Raw genomic sequence first — 27,339 nt, forward strand, 5'->3', positions numbered from 1 at the left:
CATTTGTTTCAACTGTAGCTGCTTTGTAAATGAATAGCGTGTTGTCACAACTTGTTGGTCCCCCCCCCTAGTGAGTGCAAAGTTCCACCTGACAACAAATCACAGCGCATCCCTGCAGTAGTTTCACCGAGTACTGCTCGGTACAGCTCAAGTGGTGTAACCTGCAGCACAACTTGTGTATTCCTCATACTTTGTCATGTTCATTTACAAACGTGTTTGGGTAAAAGGAGGGAAATTGTTTGTGTGAGTGTGTGTGTGTGTGTGTGTGTGTGTGTGTGTGTGTGTGTGTGTGAGAGAGAGAGAGAGAGAGAGAGAGAGAGAGAGAGAGAGAGAGTGAGTGACAAGAGGTGATTATGGGAGGGAGCAAAGTAGGACAGAAGGAGGGGGGCGATGGAGAACAAGGTGAGTTGACATTTAACTGTCAAAGTAGCTCGATCATGTGACTGACTGATGTGTTTGTCACCGAAAAGAGCCAATGAAGCACCAACAACAACCATTTGCGTTTTCAAGTTGCATCAACAGACCTGACTGGTGCCGCTTTGTCCCTCACCAAGATGGCGGCGCGAGGAGGCCGTGTGGCGTTTGATGCTTCAAGCTCTTCTCTGATTGGCTGGTCAACTGAGGCGAACGTAAAGCTGACGCTTTGCGCTCGGTGAGTGGCTAGTGAAGCTGTCAATCATCCACAAAAGTCACATTAAAGTGGGCAGAGCCCGCGGTTGCAAGTAAAGACCGGAAGCAGCGCTGACGTTCGTGCTCTTTTCAAACTTTGCTTGATTTTACGCGTTAAAATAAAGCATTGGGAATTAAAGAACAAGACTTACATTAAGTCCGCGTATATTTACAATATAATACATTAGTCCCGGTCTCTACGTAAGCTACGGAATCGTCATGGAGACGTGCTGTTGTTTCGGCTACGCGTCCAGTGACCTCGGCGTCTAAATTCTGTCGGCGTGACTGTACCTGTCAAATGCTCCAGTAGGGGGCAGCACATGTAAAATTAAAAAAAAAAAACCACTGCATGTGATGATTGACAAGTGACGTCAAAGTGCCCACTGGAAGCTTCATCTATCTTGACATCCATTATTAATTCATATAGGTCATTGATGTGACTGCATCACATGTTGGTCTTAAGGTTCATCTCTGGTCAGTTGGGCTTATGTATTTAAATAAGCCAGGGTGTGGAAATTGTGGCTTTTTTCTCTGTTAGAATGATAAAATGGAAAATTAGAGCAAAGTGAGGAAAAAAAGAAGAGGAGGAGGAGGAGAAACAAAAGTACTGCAGAGCTAGAACACAGAAAGCCCGGACTGGACTATCAGTGCAAAGTGGACCCGGACTGAGCCATGTGTTCATTCATACAGAACAATGTGGACCTTTCACCTACTATCAATTAAAAAAAAAAAAACAGCTGTGATTAACTTTGTGGGGGGAAATATGTCCAAGTGCAAAATGTTAGAATGTACAAAGTTGTTGAACATTTGGGAAATATTTTACAATGCAACTGTGATGTTGACTGTAACGCCATTGTGTCTGCTCCTAACTTTCAAAAGCCAGAACCACCACCACGTAGGACAAAAGCAGTCCCATGAACTTCATTTCACAGAAAAACGTTGAAAGGTTTAAGAATGACTCTTAAAAACGAATGTAATTCATTAAATTGACTAGTCAAAGGTCACAGGCAGCAATCAAGGTCAATGAGCACATCAAACACGTGACCCTCCGTGGTTCTACAGCGTGCTCGCAGACGAGCGTGCGCGTTCCGACAAGTTGAACAAATTCCTGCAAGCCGCGTCAGGGACCTGCAGCAGCCTGCACACCACAGTTAGGGGAGGCGCCTTCGTCTGCAGAGCGCCAGCCTGTGAAGCTCATCATGTTCTGGTTACTTCTGAAGAACTGGATCCATGTGGCAAGTTGCCAGTTACCAAAAAAGTAAACAAAGAAAAGTCAACAGATGTTTCTTTGAAATATAAATTCTTTGTTCATAAAAGAGAAAGGAAACAAGGGTTCAACTTTTGGACATGAACCGCAGCTGAAATTACAAAATGTGACCTGCTAGGGGCGCCACAGTACATGGCTGGAGTTAGCTGTTCCCGAAATTATATTGTGTACCCTATTTATGGTATAATTACAAACACCTAATGGTATGCCAATAAGCTCATTAGTAAACATGTTAGCATGTATTGTTTTTAGGGGAAAGGAAATGTGATTACTTCAGCGAGAGAATGTATATGGGTGTATGTGAGCCTGTGACGTCATCATTGAACCTCGTCTATGTTGCCATGGAAACACGGCAGCCAGCACATTTAAATAGCACATCTTTGTCTCCCTCAAGCGGCAGCATGTGGAAATGCCGCGTTGTTGCACAACGCAGCTCAGTGGAACGACTTAATGAATCTGTGACGTCATGATCACGGCAAAGAGCGCTGATGCATGAAGTGAATGTGGACTTTCAGTTTCAAGTTTATTAACTGACACATTAACTTGGCCCTTCAGCTTTAGACAAAGTGGACAAATAACACCATTCAGTGAGTCGCATCAGGAGGTGTCAAATGGTGCCAAATGATTGGTGCTACGAGATCACCGTTTTAGTCGTCACACATCTCATAAACAAAAAACTAATTAATTCACCCGCCCCGAGTCATCAATGTGGTCTCTACGAGTCAGCGTAGGTCTGCCATGACAAAGACGAGGGGCGACGACAGTCCTCTTCCATCACTTCTTGAGGCCCAAAGACAAGCTGAAAGACAACACAGCCTTGAACAATACAAAAAACAGCAAGCAGAGGCCAAAAGCTCTATCAACACAATTTTCTCACTGTGACATTTGCCTGAAGTCAGCTGGGATAGGCTCCAGCATACCCCATCCCCCCAAAAACGGATGGAAGTTGTCTGGTCAAACAGATAACATGACTCTCTCTGGCTCTTACATGCGATGGGCAATGATTCAATGTGTTTAAATGACATCTTGTGGTCATGGTGCATCCTGACATATTCTACAACACTTCGGATAGTAACACTAATTGTGATGGCTTGCCAACTGATCAACTATTTAAATCCATAAACTTAAAAAAATTGTGTACAATTGTATAGAAATTGACCTAATGTGAATGAAACTATGTCATCAGGAGGAGGAACGTTCGTGCTTTCAACATTCACACAATTAAGATAAAATGGCCCAGGTCAAATGTCTGACGCAACTGTAAAACGTTTGGGAACAACTGATGCATTGCATCAATAAATGTAAGGATTTTTGTATTTCATTTATGGACATTTATATTACTAACCCAAAAAGCCCCAAATGTAAATGTAGGCGCAAAATGTAAAAAAAAAAAGGAAAAAAAAAAAATTTCATAGGACCTTACATATAAACAGTGAGTGTTCATAAACACATTACCGAGTTGTTCAGTGGGACATGAATACAAGTGTAAAATAAACAAGTAAACTCACTTTTCAAACAACGCCTGGTTCTGCAGGTTCAGGACCAAACTGTCTGCGTTTAGGTAAACTTTGTTCTGAGACGTCGAGACCTGGTGAACAGCAATATATCGTAGTCATCATCAGCTTGAATCAAATGTCTTAAAGAGCAGATAAAGTGAGCGACTGACCGTCTTAGCGATGGTCTGAGCGGCTCTGATCCGCCTCAGCTTCAGATAACCTGGATTCTTTGTGACGGCCTGGCCCAGCTGAGACAAAGTGACATGTGGTTAAACACCGTGACCACATCGAGAAACAGATTGGCCAAATGAAATGTCAGTCAGATACCATCCTGGCAGCCTCAGCCTCTCCTTCAGCCTGGATGATCTTCTGCCTCTGGTCTTGTTTGGCCTTCTCCACGTAAAATTGTGCCCTCTGTGCCTCTTGTTGAGCTGAAGAGTAAGACAGGTCAAAGGTTAGAGCACAGACTCTGCTTCCATAGGATTTAGGAATAGGAAGTCTAGACACAGGAAAAAAATGTGTCTATACATTTTTTTTTTTATTTAATACATAATTGTTTTAAATTCTATATAACTTATAAATCATCTAATATAGAAGTGAATTAGTGCATTATATACACATTTTTTTAACTTTATTTTTTAATTAATTAACCATTTAATCTTAATTAAATTAGTCAGGAATTACATTTGACAATTTTGAATAGTGTATATACCATATGTTTTTTGCACAGACTCTAGGGACATCTTGATAATAGAACTGTATTGACAAGTGTCCGCATCAGAGCTAGAAGGTCAGCTGATGATGGCGCCTTGGCAGGTCATTTTGTGGGCGTAGAGACGATGGCCTTACCCACTTGCTTGGCCTCCACGGCAGCCGTGTACTGGCTGCTGAAGCTCAGCTCTGTGATGGACACGTCGTCCAGGATGATGTTAAAGTCTTTGGCTCGCTCAAAAAGCTCCCTGCGCACCAACAGCGACACCTGGAGGACCACACAAGGTGAGCTGGGTGGTAGACGCTGTGGTGGGCACCCAACGGCACATTACCTGCGCTCTTTGCGTGATGAGTTGAGAGGCGTTGAACTTGGCCACCACCGATTTGAGGACCTCATTGACGATGGACGGCAGGACTCTCTCGTCATAGTCCTTGCCCAACCTTTGGTACATGATGGGCAGGTTGGACGCCATTGGGCGGGACAGGACTCTCACGGCGATGTTCACCATCTGTAGGTCTACGTGGCAGACAATGCCGTCACATAGATGGACACTGGAGAGCCTCAATCAGGGCCTGACCTTAAGCGTGCATGTAGGTTACCTTTGCTGCCAGTCAGTGAGGATATCTTTCTGGGTCTGGCTCTGATGTCATAGATGATGGGGTACTGGAACCACGGGATCCTAAAGCACACGTACAAGCTGAGTGGACATCGCTCCATTAACATACAGATCCCTCTGTCAATCAGCTGTTCTCACCTGAAATGAAGCCCCTCAGCCAGGACTGTGTCCATCTGCATCCCGCCAATCCTGTTGAAGACGACTGCTCTGTGACCACCCTCCACTGCAGATGCAATGTATTTAGTTAACAACATTGTCAAAACCAACTCTCAGCTGTTGGTGTCGCCTGTGTCACCTGTGTATGTGGCCTCCTTCATCCCATAAGCCAAAGCGCCGGCTCCCAGCAGCAGCTTGAGTCCAAGCCCCGCGCCCCTGCCTCCAGATGAGGACATGCGGCCTGCCAGGTCTCTTAGGTGCTGGACCAAGCGCTTGCAACGTGACATCAATTAACTCAACATTACACCTCATCATACTTGTATTCATAATATGTTCATACTACACATACATTGGCAATACGTAATATAATGTTGCATATCATGGTAACATACCACTGTGACATACTGTCTTTCTATAGTATTTACAGCTAGTGACCTTACATCACCCGTTTTCTGATTGGGTGCTAAAATAATGACTTTCAAATTCGCATGAGATACTTCTAACTAATGGTCTAACAAACGTTACTATGCACCATTGTGATCCAAGTGTCTTGCAGACAAATTAACATTTTAAATGCAACCCATTACCCAGAAGTACGTTTCCAAAGACTTCATTAAGACCACCTAGAAACACATTGCGTGTCACGAAACGACTAAATAGCTTCTGTCTTGACATTTACTCTGCATACACTATAGTTGACGTATGACCTTCTAACGTGATAAAAAACAACCATGACCTTGATAATAACGACTGATAAAAGTTTAGCATTGCATAGTTAGCATAGTCGCATGGTAGCTAGCGAGCGAAAGCTGACGCCGAAGTGAAACTTTACTTTAGAGCGCGTCTGTAAGATTCACACGAGTTGAATGTCAAATTCCGATAACTAAAAGCTCCCTCAAGAACATAAAATGTCAATTTTAAGCCTTAAGCGTTTCAAAAGCTTACATTTGGCTCCTTGCTCGCCATGCTGCTCCGCGTCAGACAAGGTCGACACCGCTAAACATCCACTTCCGGTACGGTCGCAAAGACTGTTGGGACATGTAGTCCAATTAGTCGTTCATGCAATATTACTTGACTGTAACTGTATTTTTAAATTAGCAGCAAAAAGGCCATAAATAAATGAATAAATAAATAAATAAATAAATAAATAAATAAATAAATAAATAAATAAATAAATAAATGAATGAATGAATGTAGTATGACATTATGGCTAACGGTTGTTTGTCTATAGGTGCCCTGTGATTGGCTGGCGACCAGTCCAGGGTGTACCTCGCCTCTCGCCTGAAGATAGCTGGGATAGGCTCCAGCACCCCCACGACCCTCGTGAGGAAAAAGCGGTAGAAAATGAATGAATGAATTGTGGCTAACATCTGACGATACCACTACAAAGTCAATCATAGACCTGCAACCTAGGGCCTAGGGCAGCCAGTCAAACTCAGCCAGTGATTTTAATGATTAACCCTCCTTTGGTTTGAAGGAGCAGTCAATTATATCACCTGCTGGAGAAACTGGTTGGAAAGAAAACCTGTAGTGTCTCGGCCCTCCATGGCATGAGTTTGACACCCCTGGCCTACGGTGTCCTGGTGTGAGCTGCACACATGGTGCAGCTCACACTTAAGTTCAAACGTGTGTTATTGACATACTGCGGCCAGCACAGTAGTCCAGGAACATCACACTGCACGGGTTCAGACTGGGGAGGCCAATCTTCCCGGTCATGCCCTTTCAGGTCACACTGATGTTGCCCACATGGGCATTGAAGTTTCTCAATAAAATCACCAGCTGGGATGCTCTCCAGCACACCTCTGATGAACCGACTCCCTAGGTTGGGTACTCTGAAATGCCGTTTGGTACATACGCATAAACAGTCAGGACCCTTTCCCAAAGCCAAAGGTGTAGGAAAGTGACCGTCTTCTTCACCAGAAGTGACTCCAACACTGAGGCAATAATTCATAAGCCCACACCAGCTTGCCGCCTCTCCCCTGAAGCAACTCAAGTATCCAGATCCAATCCTTCTCAAGGAGTAAGTAATTGTGGGTGGAGGTGTTCAGCTATGTCGAGTCAGAATATCTCAACCTCTTTCTCAGATTCCTTCCCCATCAGAGGTGACGTGACATGTCCCAAGAACCATATTTGGGTACGGAAGACCAGCTCCCCACAGGATCTTCTGATAAAGCCTAAATATTGTAGTTAAGAAAGTTATTCTCTAAAGCAATGTTAAACAGTTAGGGGACTTTTCAGGGCTTAAGTAATAACGACCAAAAACAAATACAAGAATTACAACAACATGGTTTTATTAAAACACCGGTCTATATTACAGTGTAGTTAGCAGCTAAAAAAAAAGCGAAGAAAACAAAAACACATGGAAGCCAAAAAGTAGCATGTTAACACTATGGACCATGTCAGACTAGTCTGCAGCCGAGCATGGAGGAAGATGAAAGTAGGAGCACATAAAAGAATGCAATCATTGATTCACCTTGCTGACCAATGTACCGCAAACCAATGTGTTGCCATCAAACAGGAAGCAGCATCTCCGTTGGTGGTCAGTCAGGAGACGTTTGATTCGCCGTGGATATGCTCCCACTTTTTTTTTTCCATGTGAAGACGACTTCATGTGTGATTTATTTTAGATGATTTAGACTGATGCCTCCATACTGGGCCTCACAGAGACCATCATCCTCCATCGTGGAGGTGTACAAGAGAGAAACAATAAACTTTCTTCTGCCTTGGAACAACATGTCTACCTATCTCTAACATGGAACATCGATGAAGAGGAGAGACACACAAAGCAATGAGAGCATAAAAAGGTTACAAGTGAGACGTTTGGTTCCTGAGAAAATGCAACCTTGGGAGTGAAAGAGGAAACAGTTGACTGTACAAAAGGAGTGCGTGGCTGACTTGGGATCAGTGCTCGTGTATTTACAGTCACAAAGAGATGTGCGCGCTCCTCTTGCTGGTCGGGTCAACAGGAAACAAGAAGCACACGTTGTGTGCGCAGTGAGCCACAGACGACCGGACCTAAAGTGGCGTTGTTTGATCTCGGCGGAATGGGACGGTGGATAGACATCAGACGTAGAAGAGACGTACCCGCGATGTGCTCACGTGGAGGTCGTCGTCGTAGAACTTGGTCTCAATAATCACGTTACCGCTAAACGACAGACAGAACACGACCGCCATGAGTGCGTCCAACATCGATCAATGCTTAGGTCATGGCGCTAATTAATAGGTCACTCAACTATCTTTATTAACAATAAGGCATTAAGACAAGCTTTATTAGTACAATACAGTTCTTAGCGTAGGGATGTCCAAGGTGCAGGCCGGGGGTCATTTGCAGGCAATTTGTGTTTTGCTGAGTGGAAGAGTGGTTAGTGCGCAGGTTTTCCTCCCACATTCCAAAAACATGAATGAAGGTTAATTGGTGACTCCAAATTGTCCATAGGTATGAATGTGAATGGTTGTTTGCCTATATGTGTCCTGTGATTGCCCTGTACCATGCCTCTCGCCCAAAGACAGCTGGGATAGGCTCCAGCATGCCGGTGAACCTAGCAAGGATTAGCAGTACAAAAAATGAATAAATGGACATGGTAATGCTAATACAGTATCTATGAATTTTCTAACTTTACTGTATAAAAAAAATAGTAACACATACATTTTTTATTTACCAAGATGCATCCCTGAACAGAAAAATGTATTTGCAAGCTGATCACGGCCGTAGCAAATATGAATTTATTTGCAGAATAAATAACTTTACAGATGTTTTTTCTTTTCTTGTTTTTATGACAGATGGTCTAATCAATTCTTTTTAACACTGTACCTTGGATTGGTTTTAGTGTGTCTAATGAACAGAAAGTGAAGAATATCAATGTGGCCCCGGCAGAAATTTGTACATTTATCTGTCTGTGGCCCTTGGTGGAATAAGTTTGGACACCCCTGGCTTACGTACATGGGTTAGTTTGAGCAGGAAGTGCTTGATAATGATGATGCTGATATCACAGTGACTCACGTTAAGACGTTAGCAGGCATCATCTGGGACTCGGGGGCTGCTTCTATCAGAGACTGCCATGTATTGGTGGAGTTTGGGATTACAAAGCCAAACTCAAAGAACCACTCTGCGCACACACAAACACACAGGTATCAACATGTCTTTTTGTGGACGGTGTGTTGATCTGTGAGACTGTCTCCACCGGAGAGGAGTACCCTCGGGAGCACCAACAGACGGTACTAGGCGGGTTAATTACAAGCATCGTCAGGAAGACGCTCATTTCTTCCTTCATTGCAACATTTAGCTGCTGATGCTTGACAATTAAACCACTCATTACGGCTGTACTCTACCATGTCATTATGACTGAAATATGAAGAGATCTATGCTGTATCTCAAGTCGCACCCAGATGTTGCGCTCAAAGCAGTCAAAATGTTGAGTGAAGAGTGTTGGACACTTACCATCCACCACAATAATTGCTATCTTGGCTACATAGCGGAAGGAGAGGGATATCCAAACAAAAAGGAGGCAGCATAATCTCCGCCTCATTTTTAACGCAGGAAGTACACGCAAGCAAGAAAAAGTCATTAATTCATTTTTAAATATTGTTCAACCAAGAAGTGGGGAAAAAAGCCGGCAGATATTTTTGGGGTGATCCAAATATTGGCAAGTGGTTGCAATTCACCATTAAAATGGACAGAAGAAAAAAAAAAAAGAAGCGGGTAAATATTGCAGTAGGTTCCGGTAAGTGACTGCCCAGCAATCCCTCGTTTATCGTCCAGAATCAACCACCATAAGTGACTCTCCGGATTCCTTCTTTAAACATTTTATATTTTGGCATAAAAAAAATGTTTACGATCTTCTAAATACATTTAACATTATTGGAGCCATCTAGACATGAACTAAAACCCATATAGTCACCTTTACATTCATTTTACCCAATAGAGTCAGATAAAATAAGACATATTAACCATAAATAAGATAACAGACTCACACATTAGCTATTCCTTGTTCATTTTTTTCTGGACAGTGTACTTCCTGTGGTGGATATATAGTAGACAAAAGAGTAAATAAGCCATTGCAGACGTAAATAAAAACTGTGTTAAATGTGTTCCCTCGGGGACTTAGTGGCGGCCGGACAAACATGAGGAGGGCAAGAAGTTTTATGACTATTATGCTACTATTGTACCTGTTGGGAGATTACTTAAACCTGCAATAAATGCCTGTTTTAGTGATCATGTCCAATGCTTGTCTCACCAAACAATTAGACCTAGTGGCCAATATAGAACACTATATTCATACTTAGAATTTAGTATTTTAGTTCTGCGATAGAGTGTGGTCACTATGTTTGAACTGAGATGTAGCATGGGATGACTGTATAGTCAAAGTGGCTCATGTAACAAAGACGTTGCATAATTGAGGTTGAGGGTCACCTTCTAGACACTGTCCTTTGAAGAACACCTTCTGCTCCAGACGGAACTTCTCCAGCTTCTCCGAGGAGGAAAAGTTGAGTTCTCTGGAAACGGCTTTACACTTGAGGATCTTCTTTGGGACACGAGCTGGAGACACAGGGAGGAGTTTAACCATGGCGACCATTGACCAGCAATGGTCTGAAGTGCAGATGTTGAGTTCTACGTCGAGACAGTGAACGCACCTTCATGTTCTACGCCAGGAACCGAGAGGTCTTCAGTCCCCTGCCACAGTACTTTGCCCGTCTCTGCATCTCGAAGGTTCATCCAGTTTCTGTCAGGAAAACGTTAAGGACGCATGCTTTGTTCCACAGTGAATTCCTTCAAGCCTGTCTTCATGTACACTGCAGTAAGAAAGTATACGATTATCCAGAATGTCTTGTCAATATTAAACTTAACTCACTCCAGTCCAGCTTGTTTTCCTTCGATCAAAGAAATTATGTTCATCACTGTTGGTTAGCTCACACACCTTGTGTATGACTTTCTAAATACAATTTTAAATTATGAGCCCTGTAGACATGCAACACCGTACAGTCACTTTTACACTCAATTATTATTAGTTAACAACACATTGCACTGACTATGGGGTCACTGCAGGGACAAAAGAGTTAGCTAGTCAGCGACTACAATCTACTTACTGTAAACTTAATAATTGATTGATAAAACTTAAATGTTTCAAACGTTTTCAGTTGAAAAGTCTACAAGTTACCACTTCCACACAGAATGAGAGGAGAAGAGTCGACCAGGAAACAGCGATCATTTATTCTTCTTTTGAAAAAAAATAGTTGGGGAGCAATATTCAAGCTGCGAGTGTGTAGTTGTGTTGTGTCTTTGTGTTGCTGATGCTAGCTTTCCTGTCAAGTCCGTGGGCAGGTTACTTGCTCATGGATACATCAGATACCTCACTAGTCGTGTCACAGTCGGAGCTACTCATCGATCCATGTTGTTTCCATAACAGCTCCATGTTGCCGTGTGGTAGTTTCCTTAAACAGCACTACAGTGGAACGCTCACGGCATGCTGCAGGCCGACCTAGCAGGTCACAGACCTGAATGGGATCATGGTGGAAGCTGATGGGCTCCAGGAAGTTCTGTTGTTTTGGAAGATTCTCCACTGGGTATCCTGTCACCTTCAGACAGCACTTAGTGTCACACGCACACACTCGACTCCACACCATCTGCGAAGCCCTTCACAGACCCTCTCACCTCTGTTGGCTGTCTAAACACACACGCACACACATACACACAAAGACAAACCATTCTGGAACAATCAGGCTCGGCCCGCTGGCTTTGACAGACACATAAAGGCATCCCATTGGCCGCTGTGTTTGACGTGGCCGTGTCATTGCAACGTACACACTCTATGATGCACAGTTCCAGTGTCCTTCAGTCAGGTCACTGGAAAAAATGTGTCACGTTTTCTCTTTCCAGCCCCTTTCATCCTGACCTGAAGTCTACTTTTGTCATGTTGCTTTTTGAGCAGCAGCAACACAAAGTCAAAGTCAGCCGAGGAGATAGCGTGAGAGGTGTAAGACACCACCCATGTGAAAGACAAGCTGTTATGTTGAAAATACAGTCGATCCAGTAAATATCCACGGGGTTATGTTCCCAGATGCCCTGCGGCTAATGGCCACACCCAAAAACACACATATTTTTGACACTCTAAGCTTTCTAATATGCCTCACACACAAATTAAACATTTTAAATTATAACATTTATCAGTACTCACCGCTAATGAGTGATATTGAAGGAGAACCGATGGAATCTGATCCACAGTCTCGCTTTTAGCCTGGTTGTCAGACTTACATCTCCTGTGGCCCCGCCTCTATCGACTTTTAAAGTGGTTCGTGGTGGTACGCAGATCCGCAGGCCTCTGGGTTGTCCAGCTTAGCAGACCGAGATGATGCAGGTGTTCCGCTAATGCAGTGTCCATACTTCTTGTCTGTTTTAATTCATATGTTCACCTTGCAAGAGGCCGGATTGTAACAATGTTGGCTGTCGAAAGCATGCACGGCCATCCTACACTTACGACATGTCATGATGTATTATGTTGGAAATTGTATGTTTTATTATCCCGTATTTTAAAATTCTTACTGATTTACGAGTGGATGAGATTTGTTTTCTGTGACAGAGCGGGCTATTTTCTGAAACAATTTTTTTTAAATAATTGCGTGAATATGTTGGACCATGAATACCCGATCGTGAATGTGCAGAGCTCCAGTGTAATTTATTCATGTAATGCCAGACACCGATCTGATTGGAAAATGCTGTGTTTCTGGATTCAGTATAAAAGGTGAAGGTGGATAAATGACGAATGAATGAATATTTCGGCACCGCTGTGTGAAAGAGGCCGCCACGACCCATCCCCCATCTTTTCCTGCTAATGTCTGCTGACTTGAAAGGAACTCCTAATCCTCTCAAATCGGACTAAATCCAATCTCCTGCATCAAACTCGTCATCGTGCACACCTTCCAGAAGCCTCCACACCCACTTAGCCAGGTGAGGCACGGTGATTTCACACATTCATGTTTGATTGAGAGGCTGTGTGCTTACAACCATGATGAAGTCTTTAAAAACTAATGTAGGCTTAACAATGACTTCACTGGGGGCTCATTAGCGCACTGCTCTCACACACACACACATGCTCTGGGGAGGTGGACATGTTGGTGTGTGAAGTCGAGATGCAAAACACGAGGTAGGTCAAATCACAGACAAAGAGCATAACAGGTTTGTTCAAGAGGACGTTCCTCAAACATGTCACATGAACCCACCAGTCCAGAGTGAGGCTGCACGGATAGAAGGAAGTAAATCCTGTTCCACTCAATCATGGATTTAAGTGTTACCTCACAATATCCAGAGCCTGACCTCCCCAGTGCGCGTGCGCGCACACACAAACACTTAACCAGATCCACAATCACCTTGGCTGCTTGTCACACCTAAAAGTTCCAATCAGCACCATGGAGACATCAAGAGGTCATCCCCAGTGTATCAAAACAATCAAACTACTGTCACACAAGTTTGGTTGAATTGACAATAAAAACCCTTCTACTAGCTGATACATGTGCAAGGCAAACGCTAACCAGCACTGCATGAGCAACAGATGATGTAACGCTTTCATCACAGGCTCTGCAGCTTTCAGATGGTCCATTTGAAGCAAGGCTTTCCCGATTTGAAGGCTTATTTCCCCCCCTTTGGCCATTTTGTGCGGCTAGCCTTCCACATCCCAAGAATGTGGCACCAAACACCCCTTAGGTTTATACAGTACTGGACACGTACCATCCCGAGGAATTCAAGTGGTTGCAACTCACTATGACAAAAGAAGAGAAGAAGAAATGGGTAAAATGGCAGTACGTTTGGGTTAGCCCATTCTAAATGTACACATCCTGGAACTACGTACACAGTCTACACAGTATACTTACAGAAGTGTACTGAGGGAAGTGATCCGATTGAGATAAAGAGAAGGACTGGTGCTGCCACCAGAGGCATAGACGCAGTAGGCTGGGTCCTATGAAAGATGCAGGCTTCCACTTGGGACACTTGGCGACTGTGTCGCCCTGCGATGATGACACACCTCTTACAGAGTCGACGCAGCATCTCCCACCTAAGACACATGTAGTCCTCTAAACTTTCTACTGGACTGGACTGTGGTGGAAAAGTGGCTTTCTCCATCCAGCTAGCAGAAATAGCAGCCTGTGAGCTTCCAGCAATGACTGGAGGCAAATTTGACTCGTGTACAATAACTGGTTAATTAATTAACCCTGCAGGAAGATCAGATTGACCATCTGTGTCATCCTCCTCCTTTCCTCTTCAGCACAAGTAGATCAGCTTAAAAGGGCCGGATGCCAAAAGAAGAGACACAAAGCAACACATCGTTCTGTGCTCTAGGTGGCAATGTGGTTCTAGGTGCTAAAAATACATACTGGACAAAAGTCAACTGAAGAGACCAATGTATAGCTTCACACAGACACACACACGCCTCTTTCTCATCAGTTGGGAGGCTTTAAATACAACTGGGTGACAGAAGACTGTCTGCTGTTAAAACTTCACTCCCTTGTACGGGCTTGACAAACTATCCTTTCACACAGGCGGCAGCCCCAAAATGCCATTTGGTGTTAGTACTCTTTATTCAGTACAACTACATGAGAAAAAAAGGGCATTCACACAACAGTGTACCAACAAAAAAATACATATCATCATATATTAGCCATATATTATTATTACTATGACAATGTTTATTATTAATCATCAATTATGATTGTGGGTCACACAGTCACCAATGTCTGATGTCCAGAGTTCTGAAGCTGCTGACAACATTCTGCATATGAACAGGTATTAGATCCTGTATATGCTTATTCTTTTCTCCATCTTTTTAAATTTATTGTATGCATATACAAATTGGAGAAAAAATATGCCAACATCGAGGCAGTCAAAAACATTGTCACACAACTGTCAGTATGATGCAGTGTCACAATGATGTGCATACTTTTACATGAGTAAACCTCTGACACTGTTAATCAAAAGGGAACACATCTTGTTGTGTTCATATGACGAGTCAGCAGCCATGCATCAATACTACAATATTAAATATGCCCTATTAACCTGCTTTTTTTTTCGTCTTTGTTGATTTTAAAGAGTGCAAAGTCGCAGATATTATGTACCAGATTGTCAATACACAACAAAGATGATCAAAGTGCAACAAAGTGGCAGGTAAGTAGCGGTCGTTATGGTGACGTCACGTATGTCCACACAGCTGGGACAGACAGGTTCTCTGTCACACGCAGACAACACACAAGTCAACTAAAGAGGACAGACCCAATACGTGTGTTGCTCGACATCAACCTTCCCGCCATCATCATCATCATCATCACCACTTGCACTTAGCTCGGCGAGTAAGCACGTAGTAGCTAGCCGATCAAATGCGAGCCTTCGCACTGCCTCGTTGGACAAAGTACAAGGGGAAATAAGGACAAACATTAGCCATGTCTCCAGCATGCTCAGCTACGAGGACAAGCAGCCAGGTTAGCCAAATATGCTAACTGAAATCAACACGCACTAAACATGGCAATGCGCGCGCTACATAGATCTACCGTTTAACACAGATTACACAATGTTGAAGATTCACCTTAAATGCATGGAAAAGGATACAGTTTGAAGCCCTTCAAAATTTCCTTGGCCCTGTCTTCGTCTGAAGACATGTCTCCAGTCGTCCTCCTCCCGAGCAGTCAAATCACAGTGGTGCTGTTTACGTTAGCTCCCAAAGTTAGCTGATAAACCGCTAGCTGCACAACTGAAAACAGACTAAACGTTTATTTAACTACGATCAGTTCTCCTAAAAACAGCCTCAAGAAGTTTGATTTAACTGTCAGGTGCCCTCCGGAAACAGCCTAAAAGAAGGCAGCCTTAATAGTATGGTGCTGCGCTGCAAGCTAACGTTGATCCGATAATGCAATCAGCTAAATATAGGCAGCTAGCTGGCTGGCAGCTATCCCATCCAATCAGAGACAACGGGGAATTCTCTGCAGCCAATCACAGGGTGTATGCAGAAACGCGGGCGTGTCTGAATAGGATAAGAGACGCGTCACCCGGGGCAACGCCACTCACACACGCACTATTAATACATGTAAAACGACCACTTTTTTTACTCAACATTGATTTAAATTGATCGTGTGTGTACTTACAACATTGCAAATGGTCAGTTGTAAATTAAGACACATTGCTCACAGCTGAGCTCCCTGTCTATTAAAATAAATTAAAATTAAATTAAATTAAAATAAAATTATTTTAAAATTAAACTTTTCTGAGCTGACTTGATCATATGTGAAAAGGATTGCCATACTGAGTGGAACAAAGTCTACCGGACCCCCCCCAAAAAAAAGATAACAGTGGCAGTTATGTGGTGGAACATTTATTAGAAGACAAATCAATCCTTCTTTGCAGCAGCCTTTCTCATGGCAGCCAAGACATTGCTCAGCTCCTCTCTCTTTCTCTTGGCTCGGATGTGGGTGCCAATCTGAGGAAGAAACAATAGACTCGTGTTAGGCAAATACGTTGGCCATCTCAAGAAGCAGCCTCTCATTCAGTTATTTTGGATGCATTAGGTCGGACACTTTCGAAAAAATCCCACATTTTCTATTTGTAAAGGCTAACTCCTGCAGTAAACTTATCAGCATCAATCGTCTTGGGTCTTATTAGTAAGTGAATAACTTTTCAATAGGAATGGTAGATTTCAATAGTTTCATCACTGTGTTACAGTATGAAGGTTTCATGATAGCTAAAGATTGTTTTCATTAACTGGAATATTTGTTTCAATGCAAGTATGTTCTATCCTCTTCTAATTGAAATACGAGAAACTCACCCTTTTCTTGATGAACTTGAGAGCTCTCTTATCCTTGGACACTTTCAGCAGCTCCATGGCTCGCCTCTCGTATGGAGCAAAGCCACACACCTCGCGGATCATGTCCCGAACAAACTTGCTGTGCTTGGTCAGACGCTGCAAACAGAATGGAGCACATCATCACCAAGTCTTCCTCTGAAGTGCAGCAAGGGTAACAAGAATATTCATGTTTAAAACACTTAGTTTAACACTTTGGAGTCTGAGGTAGGATTTAGTGGGTTTACCTTTATCTGACCTTAAAAAAATGTTGTCTTGGTTGATATCCTATTCCCAATCCAGTACAAATTCATGTATGACTGCAGTACCCCCCCCCATTTGAACACGCTTAAAATCACCCCTGCCCCCCCCAAAAAGTCACCCAATTTTTACTATAAAAATATTTAACGTGTAATGAATAGGGATGTCCAATATTGCCATTTTGCAGACAACTCTATTTCTGATATCACATACTTTTCAGTATAATTGTTTCAAACAACTCTTAGATGACATCAGTTTTATCAGCTAAGCACAGGCTGAAATACACAATACGTACCTGGAGGGCTACTTGGCCTACAAGTGTATTCAATCGTCAAAATGCGTGAAGTTTACGAAATTTGTGTACATGCTGGCAGGTGTGCACAATGACAGTAAATGTTATTGATCATAACTCTGGTTTAACAACGTTCACACACTTGTATGCAGTTTGAAATCTGTAATATCTACAAATAGGGTCTGTGTGGCTGCATCATCTATTATGTTGCATCTATTATGTTGCACTGGCATAGAATGCAGATTAACTGTCATTGCTTCCTGAGCATTAGCACCAAATATATTCACAGTGAATGTAGTTTACTTTCATGCAAGTGGAACAAATACATGTGGCATTGATCGACAGTCTTATGTTTTGTCATCAGCAGAAACTTACCCCACGTCGACGGCTGTGTTTGGGAGCAGTTACATTTTTGGTGACTTGGTGGCCTTTACTAAGGCCAACGGCCATGGGGTAGCGAATAGCCATGTCTGCAAAAGGACCAAAATACAATCAGCATGACTAACTAGATTGCTTGAATCAAGACATGGCTGTTTTGTTCGTTTTTGTCGAGGCTTGCAGTCTACCAATGAAGATTATTAGACCAATACAAGTTCATGTCAAAGCAAAGCGGTTAGCCAAACATAGCTAAATGGGTTCAACACTATAATATTCTTCACTGTACAGAAAACACAACATGACTACCGGGCTACACGATTTTAAACGCGACGTGCTTATTTAAAGGCATCGCTAAACGCTACTTTAGTCGCTAATGTTAGCACCGGCGATATGGACACATCTTTAGTATTCGTGAAGGCGTTCGCAAAATATTCAACAGATGTGTTAAATGAAGGCAGTGGATTGTTTTGGTTTAAATCCGTGAAGTATATTTCATAGGATGGCTGAGATTACAAGCGGACTTGGGTTGGCGTTATTGACAGTAATTTCATACCTGCTGTCTGTAATGGCGGTGAAGCCGGAAGGACTGCTGATCTCACGAGGCGGAAAATTGAAGGCTTTCACCAGGAATACGTTTGACTGTCAGTGAGACAGCGCCCCCAGCGGCCTGGAGGAGGATGCGTTGTTTAATTCTTGCAGTGTACCTTTATTTTAATTATTTACTGTATTGGTGATAGACATTTTAGCAGCAGAAGTATATAGTTGACAAATTATCAAAGTCGCATGGTGCAGTGACAAGAACAGGGACCCACTCTGAGGATACAGTATTACTCTAAGAATGAAAAAAATGCCATGCCATTGTGACAGATTTGACATGTTGTTCTATATGTCAATCGTTCGCCAACGTTAAAATGAACTGTATAGCAAGCGTTTTGTCCTGGTAAGTAATAGAACAATATGCGTTTTTGTACTGTGACATAAGCCACATGTGAACATATGGCTTCTCTTTTTCCCCATCATCCATTGCGCGACAGGAAATGCCCTCTGCTTTTGGCGCGGTCTAGGCAGCTGTAGCGGCCATCTTGGAATCCTTTCGGTACCTCTCGCGACGCCGCATGACTTGGTGACCCATTGATTCTTCACTCTTCGTTGTTTTACTCGCTAAACAACTTTGTTTGTCGACGACGGCACCTGTGGTTCTTTTTGTCCACCGAGAACTGAAACTACCGAAGAATTGGTCGCAAAAAAGCCGCTATGGCAACCGCAACCCCAAGCCGTGAATCTGGCCGGCCGGCGGCCTCGACGCCCCTCTCACCCACCCGCATCTCTCGCCTACAGGAGAAGCAGGACCTGCAGCACTTGAACGACCGGTTGGCCGTCTACATCGAGCGAGTCCGGTCCCTGGAGCTGGAGAATGATCGGCTTATGGTCAAAGTATCCGAAAAAGAGGAGGTCACGACCAGAGAGGTTAGTCGAACAATAACAATGGAAAGAGTGGTTGCACATGATCATCGCACCAAAGTCTCGCATGTAGCTCTGTATTCTTTGTTAGCTAATTCAAATTGATTACATTGAGATGAAACGTGGGTCGCAACCGGTCAAATGCACGGATTGTATACTATGGATATTCACAATATATATAAGAGTATAAAAATGTAGAAACACATTTTATGTCGTAATTGTGGACTCGTATTATATTTTAAAGTGGCGCAATGCTAGGAGTGTGTTCAAAAATTTAAACCGCGACAGGGGCGGTTGATTGTGCGCGCCATTTGATATAAACGCCCCCTGTTAAAAAATGTACTACATCACTCACTCGTGCAAACTTTTCGGTAATCAAAGTAGCAATTGGCTGCCCTCGAAGTCGCTAAATGACGCGATCATCCAATTTGCACATCATTTGCATATGAATGCTGTAGGAAAAAAAACAAACCCCGATGGGGGGACAAAAAGTTGATTTAAAACGCCTTAATTTTCATTTAAAATGATTCATTATTGGTTTGTTAATTTAAAATTGGCCATCATTTTATGACAATAAAATAACAAATATTTAATCGTTGAAGACATTATTAAATGAGCACACTTCAACAGTGAATAACAGAGTATGCCGTTTATTCTGTTCTATTACACTCTTTCCACTTGTCTGACCTCTAAATGTTGTATTCTTGTGTTAAACGTGTTTCGGGTAATTAGGTTTTGCCCGTTTGGGAGTGATCCACGAACTCTGTTTCAGAGAGTTCTTCTCTAACACTGACTCACTGACTTTTTATATGGGTGTTCCCAGATAGGAGCTGTAGGCTTCCCCTGCCCCCGCTCTGCAGCAGTCTTTCATTGCTCTGATTTCATCCTGTTAGAATGATATGGTTGGGCGATATGGACCTCAGCATATATCACAATATTTATAGGATGTATCGCAATATTAAGTAAATACTAAGTAAGTACTTCCATGCACTAACGTTCCTCCTTCTCATGATGACAGCATTTCATCCATCTTATGAGCCGCGGCACACTTGGCTTCTTTCCGTTTTATCATTTATACAGATGTCGGGATTGTCTGTATGCAGTAAACGCGGGCCTACGTTACCATTCTACCATTCAGTCGGGGGGCTCCAACCGGTAGCTCCTAACCACTTTTCAAGTAGCTCTCCAAGGGTGTTATTAATTTATTATCAACTTTGACAAAACTTTGACAAAATTAGAAAGTGGAGTTCAGACGAAATATTTGCATAAGAGGTTCCTTTTAACATGACGGTGTGGTTTGTGAGAGTTTTTCTGGTGAAGAGTAAGCTGTTGCTCAATGAGAACACAAAATACATTTTTTAAAAAAGATTTTTAGTTTTTTTTAGTCCCCAAATACCAAAAAACAACCCCAGAAAAAATAGCTAGATTTGTCGCTAGTCATTTTTGAGAAAATGTTGTCAAATGTGGTTAGAATGTTGGCAGATCTAGTGACAAAATCGCCAGGTTGGCGACGCTTTTTTCTACTCTGCTGGCACTATCATCTGTTTTCAACTAAAATTCATCTACTTCTTTTGGTTTCAGTTTATCACCTCTCAGTAGTAGCACTAGTTTTACTTTTACTTTTAAGTAACACATTTGAGTGTATCTGTTTAACCCCCCCCACACACACACACATATAAAATGAAACAACCACCAGTGAGTGGTTAGAAGATATAAATAAGCATTTCTGACCCATTTGTTATTTATATCTTAGCGGTGCAAGGTGACTGTTGAGGCAAGTTGCAGAGAATTTCCCAGCTGCACTTTCTTACATCGAGGCTAGTCGGGGGTACTTGCTCATCCAATCCTGACTGATTGTCCTCAGCTAGTCCACATGAAATAACATGTTAGTCTGAAATGTTTATAACAGGTTGTGTCCTGGGTGTGACAGGTTCCTGTTATCTGCTGAAGGCTGTTTGAGGAGTAAATTGATGAAATAACAATGTAATGTTTCCACACTGAACTAAGTTTCCTTGCAGGAAGAACGTATTCCAATGAACCTTTATATATTATATATTTTATTTAATTATTTATTTTATATATTTTATTTATTTAATTGTATTTGTAAGCTGGTGCATAAAAGCCACGCTCGGTAACAAAACTCGGTTTTTGAACACAAAGCGGGCATAAACATTTCCTACATATGTGGTTGCTGCTACTCTGGTTGCACGTGAGCACTTGAGTATTGGATCAGCAAATTCCTCACATTCTTTAGAGTGCATACCATCACTGTAACCAAGTCCAAAGACAGTCTGGGGTTACTTAAAATTGCTACATATTTAATCATATAGACTTCAAGGGTGCCTGAACTTTTTTCCATCAAGGGGCATATACAGCAAAATTAAAGGACGCAGGGGGCCACTTTGATACATTTTGTGCCTTAAAAACGGCCATTTTTGGAATTTTGCCCATCATCCACAATCCTTATGCGAGAAATGAAGACGTACGACTTTCTCTCTGCTGTGCGTTCTAACTATATAAAAAGCTTAGTACTGCATGTATGGGACCCACCTATTCTCCCTTCTGAAAAATACCCCCCAAAACCTAAGGATACTTGTCCACCCCTGGAGCTTTGCTACTGGGAAATATTTTGATTACCCCAGGTACCTCAGTCATAGTGATGGAACTGTCCGTGTTTGTCTCAGACTCTGCTACTTCAATGGAGGGTATGACAGTGGGATGAAGAGTGGCTTGATAGTATTGTATCCACCGCCCCACTATATCCTGTGTGGCTTATTTCCCACCAGGCGCGTGTGTGCGCGATAGTCTTGCTTGTCTTAGCATATGTTATTCGTGACAAAGCTAATTATTGTAATATAAAATAACGTACGATGTATCATTAGTAACAACGTAAAATTGTGATGTAACTAAGTACATTTTTAATTGATGTCATTTAAAATTATATTGTGCAGTTCAGTGTGAATTGAGATTGCAATTTTTTCAGTACTGTTATCGACAAACCCATCACTTTGTGTTGCTATGATTAGGTGAGTGGTCTGAAGGCTCTGTACGAGGCGGAGTTGGCCGACGCTCGCCGTGTTCTGGATGAAACTGCAAGAGAGCGAGCCCGACTGCAGATAGACTTGGGCAAGGCTCAGGCTGACCTGGAAGAAGCAACTCGCAGGTAACGTGTCAAGACAATAGAATGACTGCTTCTTATTGCAATGAGTTGTCAAATGATAATCGATCCTTTCCTTTGCGTTGTAGTGGCAAGAAAAAGGATTCAGACCTTGCAGCAGCGATGTCCAGGGCCAGTGGCTTGGAAAGTCAGCTCAACCAGAGTGAAGCTGCGCTCTCTACAGCTTTGAGCCAGAACGCTGCTCTCACTTCTGAGCTGGCTGACATCAGGAGCCTGCTGACTAAGGTGCACTTTAACATCATAGCTTTCTCTACTGAAAACATCTGTTTCATATTGGCAGCTTTTTTCTTGGAGAATCACTGTCAACAAGGGCTATTTCAAAGATTTGTTCTAGTATAATACTACAATCAATCGGCTTGTACGCATTTGTGTAGTCTCTTTACAAAGTATCATCACCAACTAGTAGTCTGCCATGGATATTATGCTCACTGTTGCAGCTCTGTGAGGATTTGACAATATAGTAGTTGTTTACACAAACGCCCAAGTCTGCTTAATTGAATACATGATGTACTTTAGTGTCATTCACTGTTTGCATGCATTGTTGTACATGTTTTGCAGGCTAATGACAGCCATGATGTTGCCAAGCGACAGCTGGAAGCAGAAACGCTGATGCGTGTGGACTTGGAAAATCGTTGTCAATCACTGAATGAGGAGCTGGAGTTTAGGAAAAACATGTTTGAAGAGGTAATGTTTTTATTTTAATTTGTTTTTTATCTCTAATCATTGAGCCTCTTCCTCTCCAATTGATTTAGTTGAACAATGGCAGATCACAACATAATGTAAAGAACATTGCTCATGTAAATAAATAAAAAAACATTTTTATGTGTGTTTAGGAGGTCAGAGAGTCTCGGCGCAGACAAGAGCAGAGAATCGTGGAGGTGGACTCAGGAGTCCGACAGGACTATGAGTTCAAACTGGCACAAGCTTTACAGGTATGACCACCACTTTGTGTGTGTACATAATAAATAGCAATTGTAATCAAATGTTTGTATGAATTGCCAGGTTAGTTTCTTTGAGCTGCCTTTGCACATGTAATGTGTCGCGCAAGCACACGTATGTCACAAGGTGTACCTCTTCTTCCACTCATGTGTGTGCTCCTTATTTAGGACCTGAGAAAACAGCACGATGACCAGGTTGCTCTCTACAAGGAGGAACTGGAGCAGACCTTCCAGGCCAAGGTGAGGTTCCTTTTCTGCTTTGGAGCTTTCCACTCTGCAACTCATACTTGTCTGTGTGTAGCTGGACAATGCCAAGGTGTCTTCGGAGATGAACGACAAGGCCATGTGCACAGCTAGAGAAGAGCTACAGGAGTCCCGAATGAGAATCGAGAGACTGGGATATCAGCTGAGCGACCTGCAGAAACAAGTAGAACTTTACTACATACAGTCTTTTGCATGTTGGACCTTACTGAGCATTAGCTTACCAATATTTGTGTGTGCTTGCATCTTTGTAGGCGGCTGCCACCGAGGAACGTGTCCGAGAACTTGAAGAGATTCTGTCGTCCGAGCGAGACAAGCACCGCCGCATCATGGAGGCAAAGGAGCATGAGATGAATAACATGCGGGAGCGAATGAATGCTCAATTGAGCGAGTACCAGGAGCTGCTGGATGTGAAGCTCACACTGGACATGGAGATCAACGCCTACAGGAAACTGCTGGAGGGGGAGGAGCACAGGTAGGACACACCCACTCTGGCCACAACATTATATGGCAATGTTCACTATTGTTACTGAGAGTAACTCCCCATATAAATAATTACTTAATGGATATAACAAGTTCATTAACATTTTAATTAGGGTTGGATAATATTTTTTGTATCCCGGAATAAAGTATTCCAATGATAAGAAAATGACTTATGCCAGTATAAGTGATAAATGTATACAAGCAGAGTTGCGCGCCGCGGCAGACTTTGATGCATAAGATGAATGAGATGCTGTCATCATGAGGAGAAGGAGCAGTGTTCCTGTAGGGATGTGTTTACTCTGCGAACCGCCTCCTACCACACGACAGGTTGAAATGCGGTTTCAACCTGCGGGGTTTGCTTAGTTTAGTATGCTAGTGTGGTTGCGCTCTTAACTATGGAAGCATGTTTATTCTTGTATCCAACTCATCATACATTCTCACCACACATACTACCGGCCTTCAAAATAAAAGCAATGTAAACAAGAGTGTCATATAAAAAATCTACATATGCAATGTTTCACATCTAATTGACATCCCATTAGAAAAGTTAGACAGTTTGTTACCAATACATAAATGTGCTTTACGATTTCAAACCAGTGTTCAAACCATTTCATTATATGGTTTAAGGATTGTAGCTTTTTATATAAGACTGCTAAATTTTACATCGTCATATCGTGATACATGCCAAATATTGATATATTCTATGGTCCATATCACCCAACCCTACATTTAATGTTTTAATGTATTTAATGTGTCGTCATGCTATGGTGAACCACAATCAAACCTTGTGATGCTCCTTCCAGGCTCAAGCTGTCTCCCAGCCCATCTTCGCGAGTCACCGTTTCCAGGGTGACGGGCTCGTCATCCTCGCGCACCTCCAAGAGGAAGCGGGTGGAGCTGGAGGCCGGCAACCTCCCCGAGATGGGTCGTGGAGAGGAGCAGCTGCTGGTGTCTGAAGAGGCCACTTCCAGTGGCGCCATCACTATCTCGCCCACTGACATGGACGGGAATGCTGTAACCCTGGCCAATGACACGGAGGAAGTATGTTTTCGAAGCGGCTGGCTTAGAACCAGCGTTTGGAAGCTTGAGTTAACTTTCTAGCCTTTGTCTCTTTCAGGACCAGCCCTTGGGCAACTGGAGGCTGAAGAGACAAGTGGATGATGGGGAGGAGATTGTGTACAAATTCTCTCCAAAGTTTGTTCTCAAGGCTGGACAGACAGTCACTGTAAGACTTTTGTCTTTTCGTTACTACAACATGTAGTTTTCCACTTTTTTGTATTGTTACCAGCAACAGGAACTTTTCCTATCTTCAAATCTAGTTCCAGCAGCACCAGCAATAGCAGGTCATGTCATCACTGCAAGGCTGATGGCAGTTGTTTTTGTGCGCAGGTGTGGTCTGCAGATGCCGGTGTGTCTCATAGTCCGCCATCTGACCTCCTGTGGAAGAGCCAGGCTTCCTGGGGCACCGGAAGTGACATCATCACCAGCTTGGTCAACTCGGATGGCGAGGTAATTGCGTCCGCTAATGATGTCATTACACCAGTTGTTACCCTGGATCATCTCACGTCTTCCGTTTCTGCAGGAAGTGGCCAGACGATGTGTCAGCAAGACTCAAGTGGAAATGGAGAACGGCGAGGAAGAGGAGGAAGTGGCACAAAAGGTGAGCACATCTTATGGAGGCTTTGAATTGGCATCATTAATAGTGTTTACTGTGGAGCCACTTGAAGCAATTCATGGTGGTGTACGTTGTGGTTGTTTACAGCCATGCATTTCTAGGAGTGTTTTTAATGAAATGTTGATCTTCTTTGCGTTCCAGGGCAAAGTGTCGTCCAGAGAGTGCGCCATCATGTGAAGCCTTTACAGCCTCCTCTTTTGACCGCAAAAGCCACTCCAATCTGATCCAGTCCATGACATTGTTAGCCTCAATAGTAGTACTTCTTGGGCTACTTCTTTCATACCATTCATCTTCCTTGACAAGCTTTGGTTTGTTGGCTACCAACATTCCACTACCACAGCCATACATCATTAGACTCAAAATAGACCGTATAGAGAATTTAGGACATTTTCCATGTTAAAGGGCTTCCACTGCGCTCCCTGAAGATAAAAAGAAAAAGCTCATTAAGTGTTCATTTTTAAAGAACATTTTGTTCACCTGTTTTTTATATGTACTCTTAATTTTAGTGTGGTTCCTCAGCTCTGCAGTCCATGCATTGCCATACCACTGGTCACATTACCTGCCGACAGAACTCATGAACATGTGATTTCTTTCTTTCTTGCTTGTTTTTCGTCACATTTAGACATTTAACACATTGAACAGTACTTATTGAACAGTACAAATTCAACTGCATCGCTTTGGCTTAATTGGAGTGCAAATGTGCTGCAAAAATTAAAGCTGAAGACACGTGTCCTCACGTCCAGGACCTTTTTTTTTTTTTGTGTTACTGTGGTGGATCAGCAGTCACCAGCTTTCATCTCACTTTGGCTGCTGAGATGAAGAAACACTACTTAAAAATATTTAACTGACCCCCCCCCATTTTTTAGGAGAAAAGGAAAGTGTTTCCAACAACACACCTTGTGCGGCATGGTGTTTTTCTCATGTGTGGTCATGCTTTACACTATAGATATCTTTTTTTTGTTTTAGTTTTTGAAAATGTAATCAGTTTGTTTACATTTGATTTTACTGAATTTTGTATTAAGGATCTCTGGGGGATTAAGTTTGGGTGTTTATGGCCTCGCTGTAGTTAAATATACATCTGAACATCTAAAGTCAGACATGACTAATCAAACTGCAACATGTCACTACTGATAATTCCGATTGAGACATAAATGTACCATTTATAGGATGCTATTTTATTTCCTCCTGGACCTCTCGAAGCCTGATTGTGTGCGCCAATATTTGTACATTTCTAGACACTTTGACAGAAAGTGACAATGGGAACAAAAATGAATGCATATTAGTATGCACAGGTATCCTTATTTTTTACTAGTGCAGATGCTCCAAAGAAAGCAGAAAGGTGACATTAGAATGTGACTGGTCCAGGAGGAATATTGAACATAAGCTCCCAAGTCTTAGTCACTTCCTCAGAGACCTGTTTGTGTTGGGGTTTGAGCAGAGGGGGGGAGGGGGTAGGGAGCAGTTGTCATTCTTAACTGATATGAACTTTTGTATCCACAATAAATGTTTTACATATACACAAGCTGGACTGCTGGAATGACATGACTGGATTAGGCCTTGCAACAGGATACTTGCAGTGTGAGAAATGGGTATGAATGAATGTGAGTGTGAATGGTTGTTTGTCTATATGTGCCCTGTGATTGGCTGGTGACCAGTCCAGGGTGTAACCCGCCTCTCGCCCGA

General features: G+C 42.7%; 4 protein-coding genes across 6 annotated transcripts; 1 reads left to right on the plus strand and 3 right to left on the minus strand.

The window, feature by feature from the left end:
• Window positions 1-2,440: 2,440 nt before the first annotated feature.
• Window positions 2,441-5,950, minus strand: LOC131129188 (prohibitin-2-like). Its single transcript, XM_058072431.1, has 10 exons — window positions 5,862-5,950; window positions 5,056-5,188; window positions 4,899-4,983; window positions 4,744-4,823; window positions 4,476-4,660; window positions 4,282-4,411; window positions 3,760-3,863; window positions 3,603-3,680; window positions 3,445-3,524; window positions 2,441-2,735 (listed from the first exon to the last, which is right to left on the minus strand). Exons 1-10 carry the CDS (start codon window positions 5,880-5,882, stop codon window positions 2,711-2,713), a joined length of 921 nt encoding a protein of 306 aa, XP_057928414.1. The 5' UTR covers window positions 5,883-5,950; the 3' UTR covers window positions 2,441-2,710.
• A 1,240-nt stretch (window positions 5,951-7,190) lies between these two features.
• pde6d (phosphodiesterase 6D, cGMP-specific, rod, delta) lies at window positions 7,191-15,810 on the minus strand. Of its 2 annotated transcripts, none has more exons than XM_058073372.1 (5): window positions 15,505-15,801; window positions 10,548-10,636; window positions 10,327-10,452; window positions 8,917-9,022; window positions 7,191-8,061 (listed from the first exon to the last, which is right to left on the minus strand). In XM_058073372.1, the coding sequence occupies exons 1-5, from the start codon at window positions 15,552-15,554 to the stop codon at window positions 7,980-7,982; spliced, it is 453 nt and encodes a 150-aa protein (XP_057929355.1). In that variant the 5' UTR covers window positions 15,555-15,801; the 3' UTR covers window positions 7,191-7,979. The 2 variants fall into 2 exon arrangements, with proteins under 2 accessions (XP_057929355.1, XP_057929356.1); XM_058073373.1 differs by lacking the exon at window positions 7,191-8,061 and adding an exon at window positions 8,068-8,455 and having other exon boundaries at window positions 15,505-15,810.
• lmnb2 (lamin B2) lies at window positions 15,229-27,092 on the plus strand. 2 transcript variants are annotated; one of them, XM_058073371.1, is made up of 14 exons: window positions 15,229-15,377; window positions 18,999-19,127; window positions 22,148-22,284; window positions 22,368-22,524; window positions 22,858-22,983; window positions 23,133-23,231; window positions 23,406-23,477; window positions 23,539-23,664; window positions 23,753-23,973; window positions 24,785-25,022; window positions 25,099-25,206; window positions 25,371-25,490; window positions 25,564-25,641; window positions 25,798-27,092. In XM_058073371.1, exons 1-14 carry the CDS (start codon window positions 15,339-15,341, stop codon window positions 25,831-25,833), a joined length of 1,686 nt encoding a protein of 561 aa, XP_057929354.1. In that variant the 5' UTR covers window positions 15,229-15,338; the 3' UTR covers window positions 25,834-27,092. The 2 variants fall into 2 exon arrangements, with proteins under 2 accessions (XP_057929354.1, XP_057929353.1); XM_058073370.1 differs by lacking the exon at window positions 15,229-15,377 and having other exon boundaries at window positions 18,701-19,127.
• On the minus strand, window positions 16,249-18,287 carry rpl36 (ribosomal protein L36). The gene is made up of 4 exons (XM_058073374.1): window positions 18,214-18,287; window positions 17,658-17,752; window positions 16,715-16,849; window positions 16,249-16,369 (listed from the first exon to the last, which is right to left on the minus strand). The coding sequence occupies exons 2-4, from the start codon at window positions 17,748-17,750 to the stop codon at window positions 16,280-16,282; spliced, it is 318 nt and encodes a 105-aa protein (XP_057929357.1). The 5' UTR covers window positions 17,751-17,752; window positions 18,214-18,287; the 3' UTR covers window positions 16,249-16,279.
• Window positions 27,093-27,339: the final 247 nt, after the last annotated feature.

The sequence above is a fragment of the Doryrhamphus excisus genome, chromosome 5, assembly GCF_030265055.1.
Source record: "Doryrhamphus excisus isolate RoL2022-K1 chromosome 5, RoL_Dexc_1.0, whole genome shotgun sequence".
In the NCBI taxonomy this organism is placed as follows: domain Eukaryota; kingdom Metazoa; phylum Chordata; class Actinopteri; order Syngnathiformes; family Syngnathidae; genus Doryrhamphus; species Doryrhamphus excisus.

Excerpts from the sequence above, each read along its gene's own strand:
- pde6d (XM_058073372.1), bottom strand. The coding sequence starts at position 15,554 with ATGTCTTCAGACGAAGACAGGGCCAAGGAAATTTTGAAGGGCTTCAAA. Across the intron at positions 10,637-15,504 it reads ATTTTGAAGGGCTTCAAACT|AAACTGGATGAACCTTCGAG; the intron begins GTATCCTTTTCC and ends TTTTCCTGACAG. Across the intron at positions 10,453-10,547 it reads TCCTGGCGTAGAACATGAAG|CTCGTGTCCCAAAGAAGATC; the intron begins GTGCGTTCACTG and ends CTGTGTCTCCAG.
- rpl36 (XM_058073374.1), bottom strand. The coding sequence starts at position 17,750 with ATGGCTATTCGCTACCCCATGGCCGTTGGCCTTAGTAAAGGCCACCAA. Across the intron at positions 16,850-17,657 it reads AACACAGCCGTCGACGTGGG|CGTCTGACCAAGCACAGCAA; the intron begins GTAAGTTTCTGC and ends TTCTGTTTGCAG. Across the intron at positions 16,370-16,714 it reads TCAAGTTCATCAAGAAAAGG|ATTGGCACCCACATCCGAGC; the intron begins GTGAGTTTCTCG and ends TTTCTTCCTCAG.
- lmnb2 (XM_058073370.1), top strand. The coding sequence starts at position 18,915 with ATGGCAACCGCAACCCCAAGCCGTGAATCTGGCCGGCCGGCGGCCTCG. Across the intron at positions 23,478-23,538 it reads AGCAGACCTTCCAGGCCAAG|CTGGACAATGCCAAGGTGTC; the intron begins GTGAGGTTCCTT and ends GTCTGTGTGTAG. Across the intron at positions 25,642-25,797 it reads AGGAGGAAGTGGCACAAAAG|GGCAAAGTGTCGTCCAGAGA; the intron begins GTGAGCACATCT and ends TTTGCGTTCCAG.
- LOC131129188 (XM_058072431.1), bottom strand. The coding sequence starts at position 5,882 with ATGGCGAGCAAGGAGCCAAAT. Across the intron at positions 4,661-4,743 it reads CTCACTGACTGGCAGCAAAG|ACCTACAGATGGTGAACATC; the intron begins GTAACCTACATG and ends TCTGCCACGTAG. Across the intron at positions 2,736-3,444 it reads AACCAGGCGTTGTTTGAAAA|CTTGTCTTTGGGCCTCAAGA; the intron begins GTGAGTTTACTT and ends GTTGTCTTTCAG.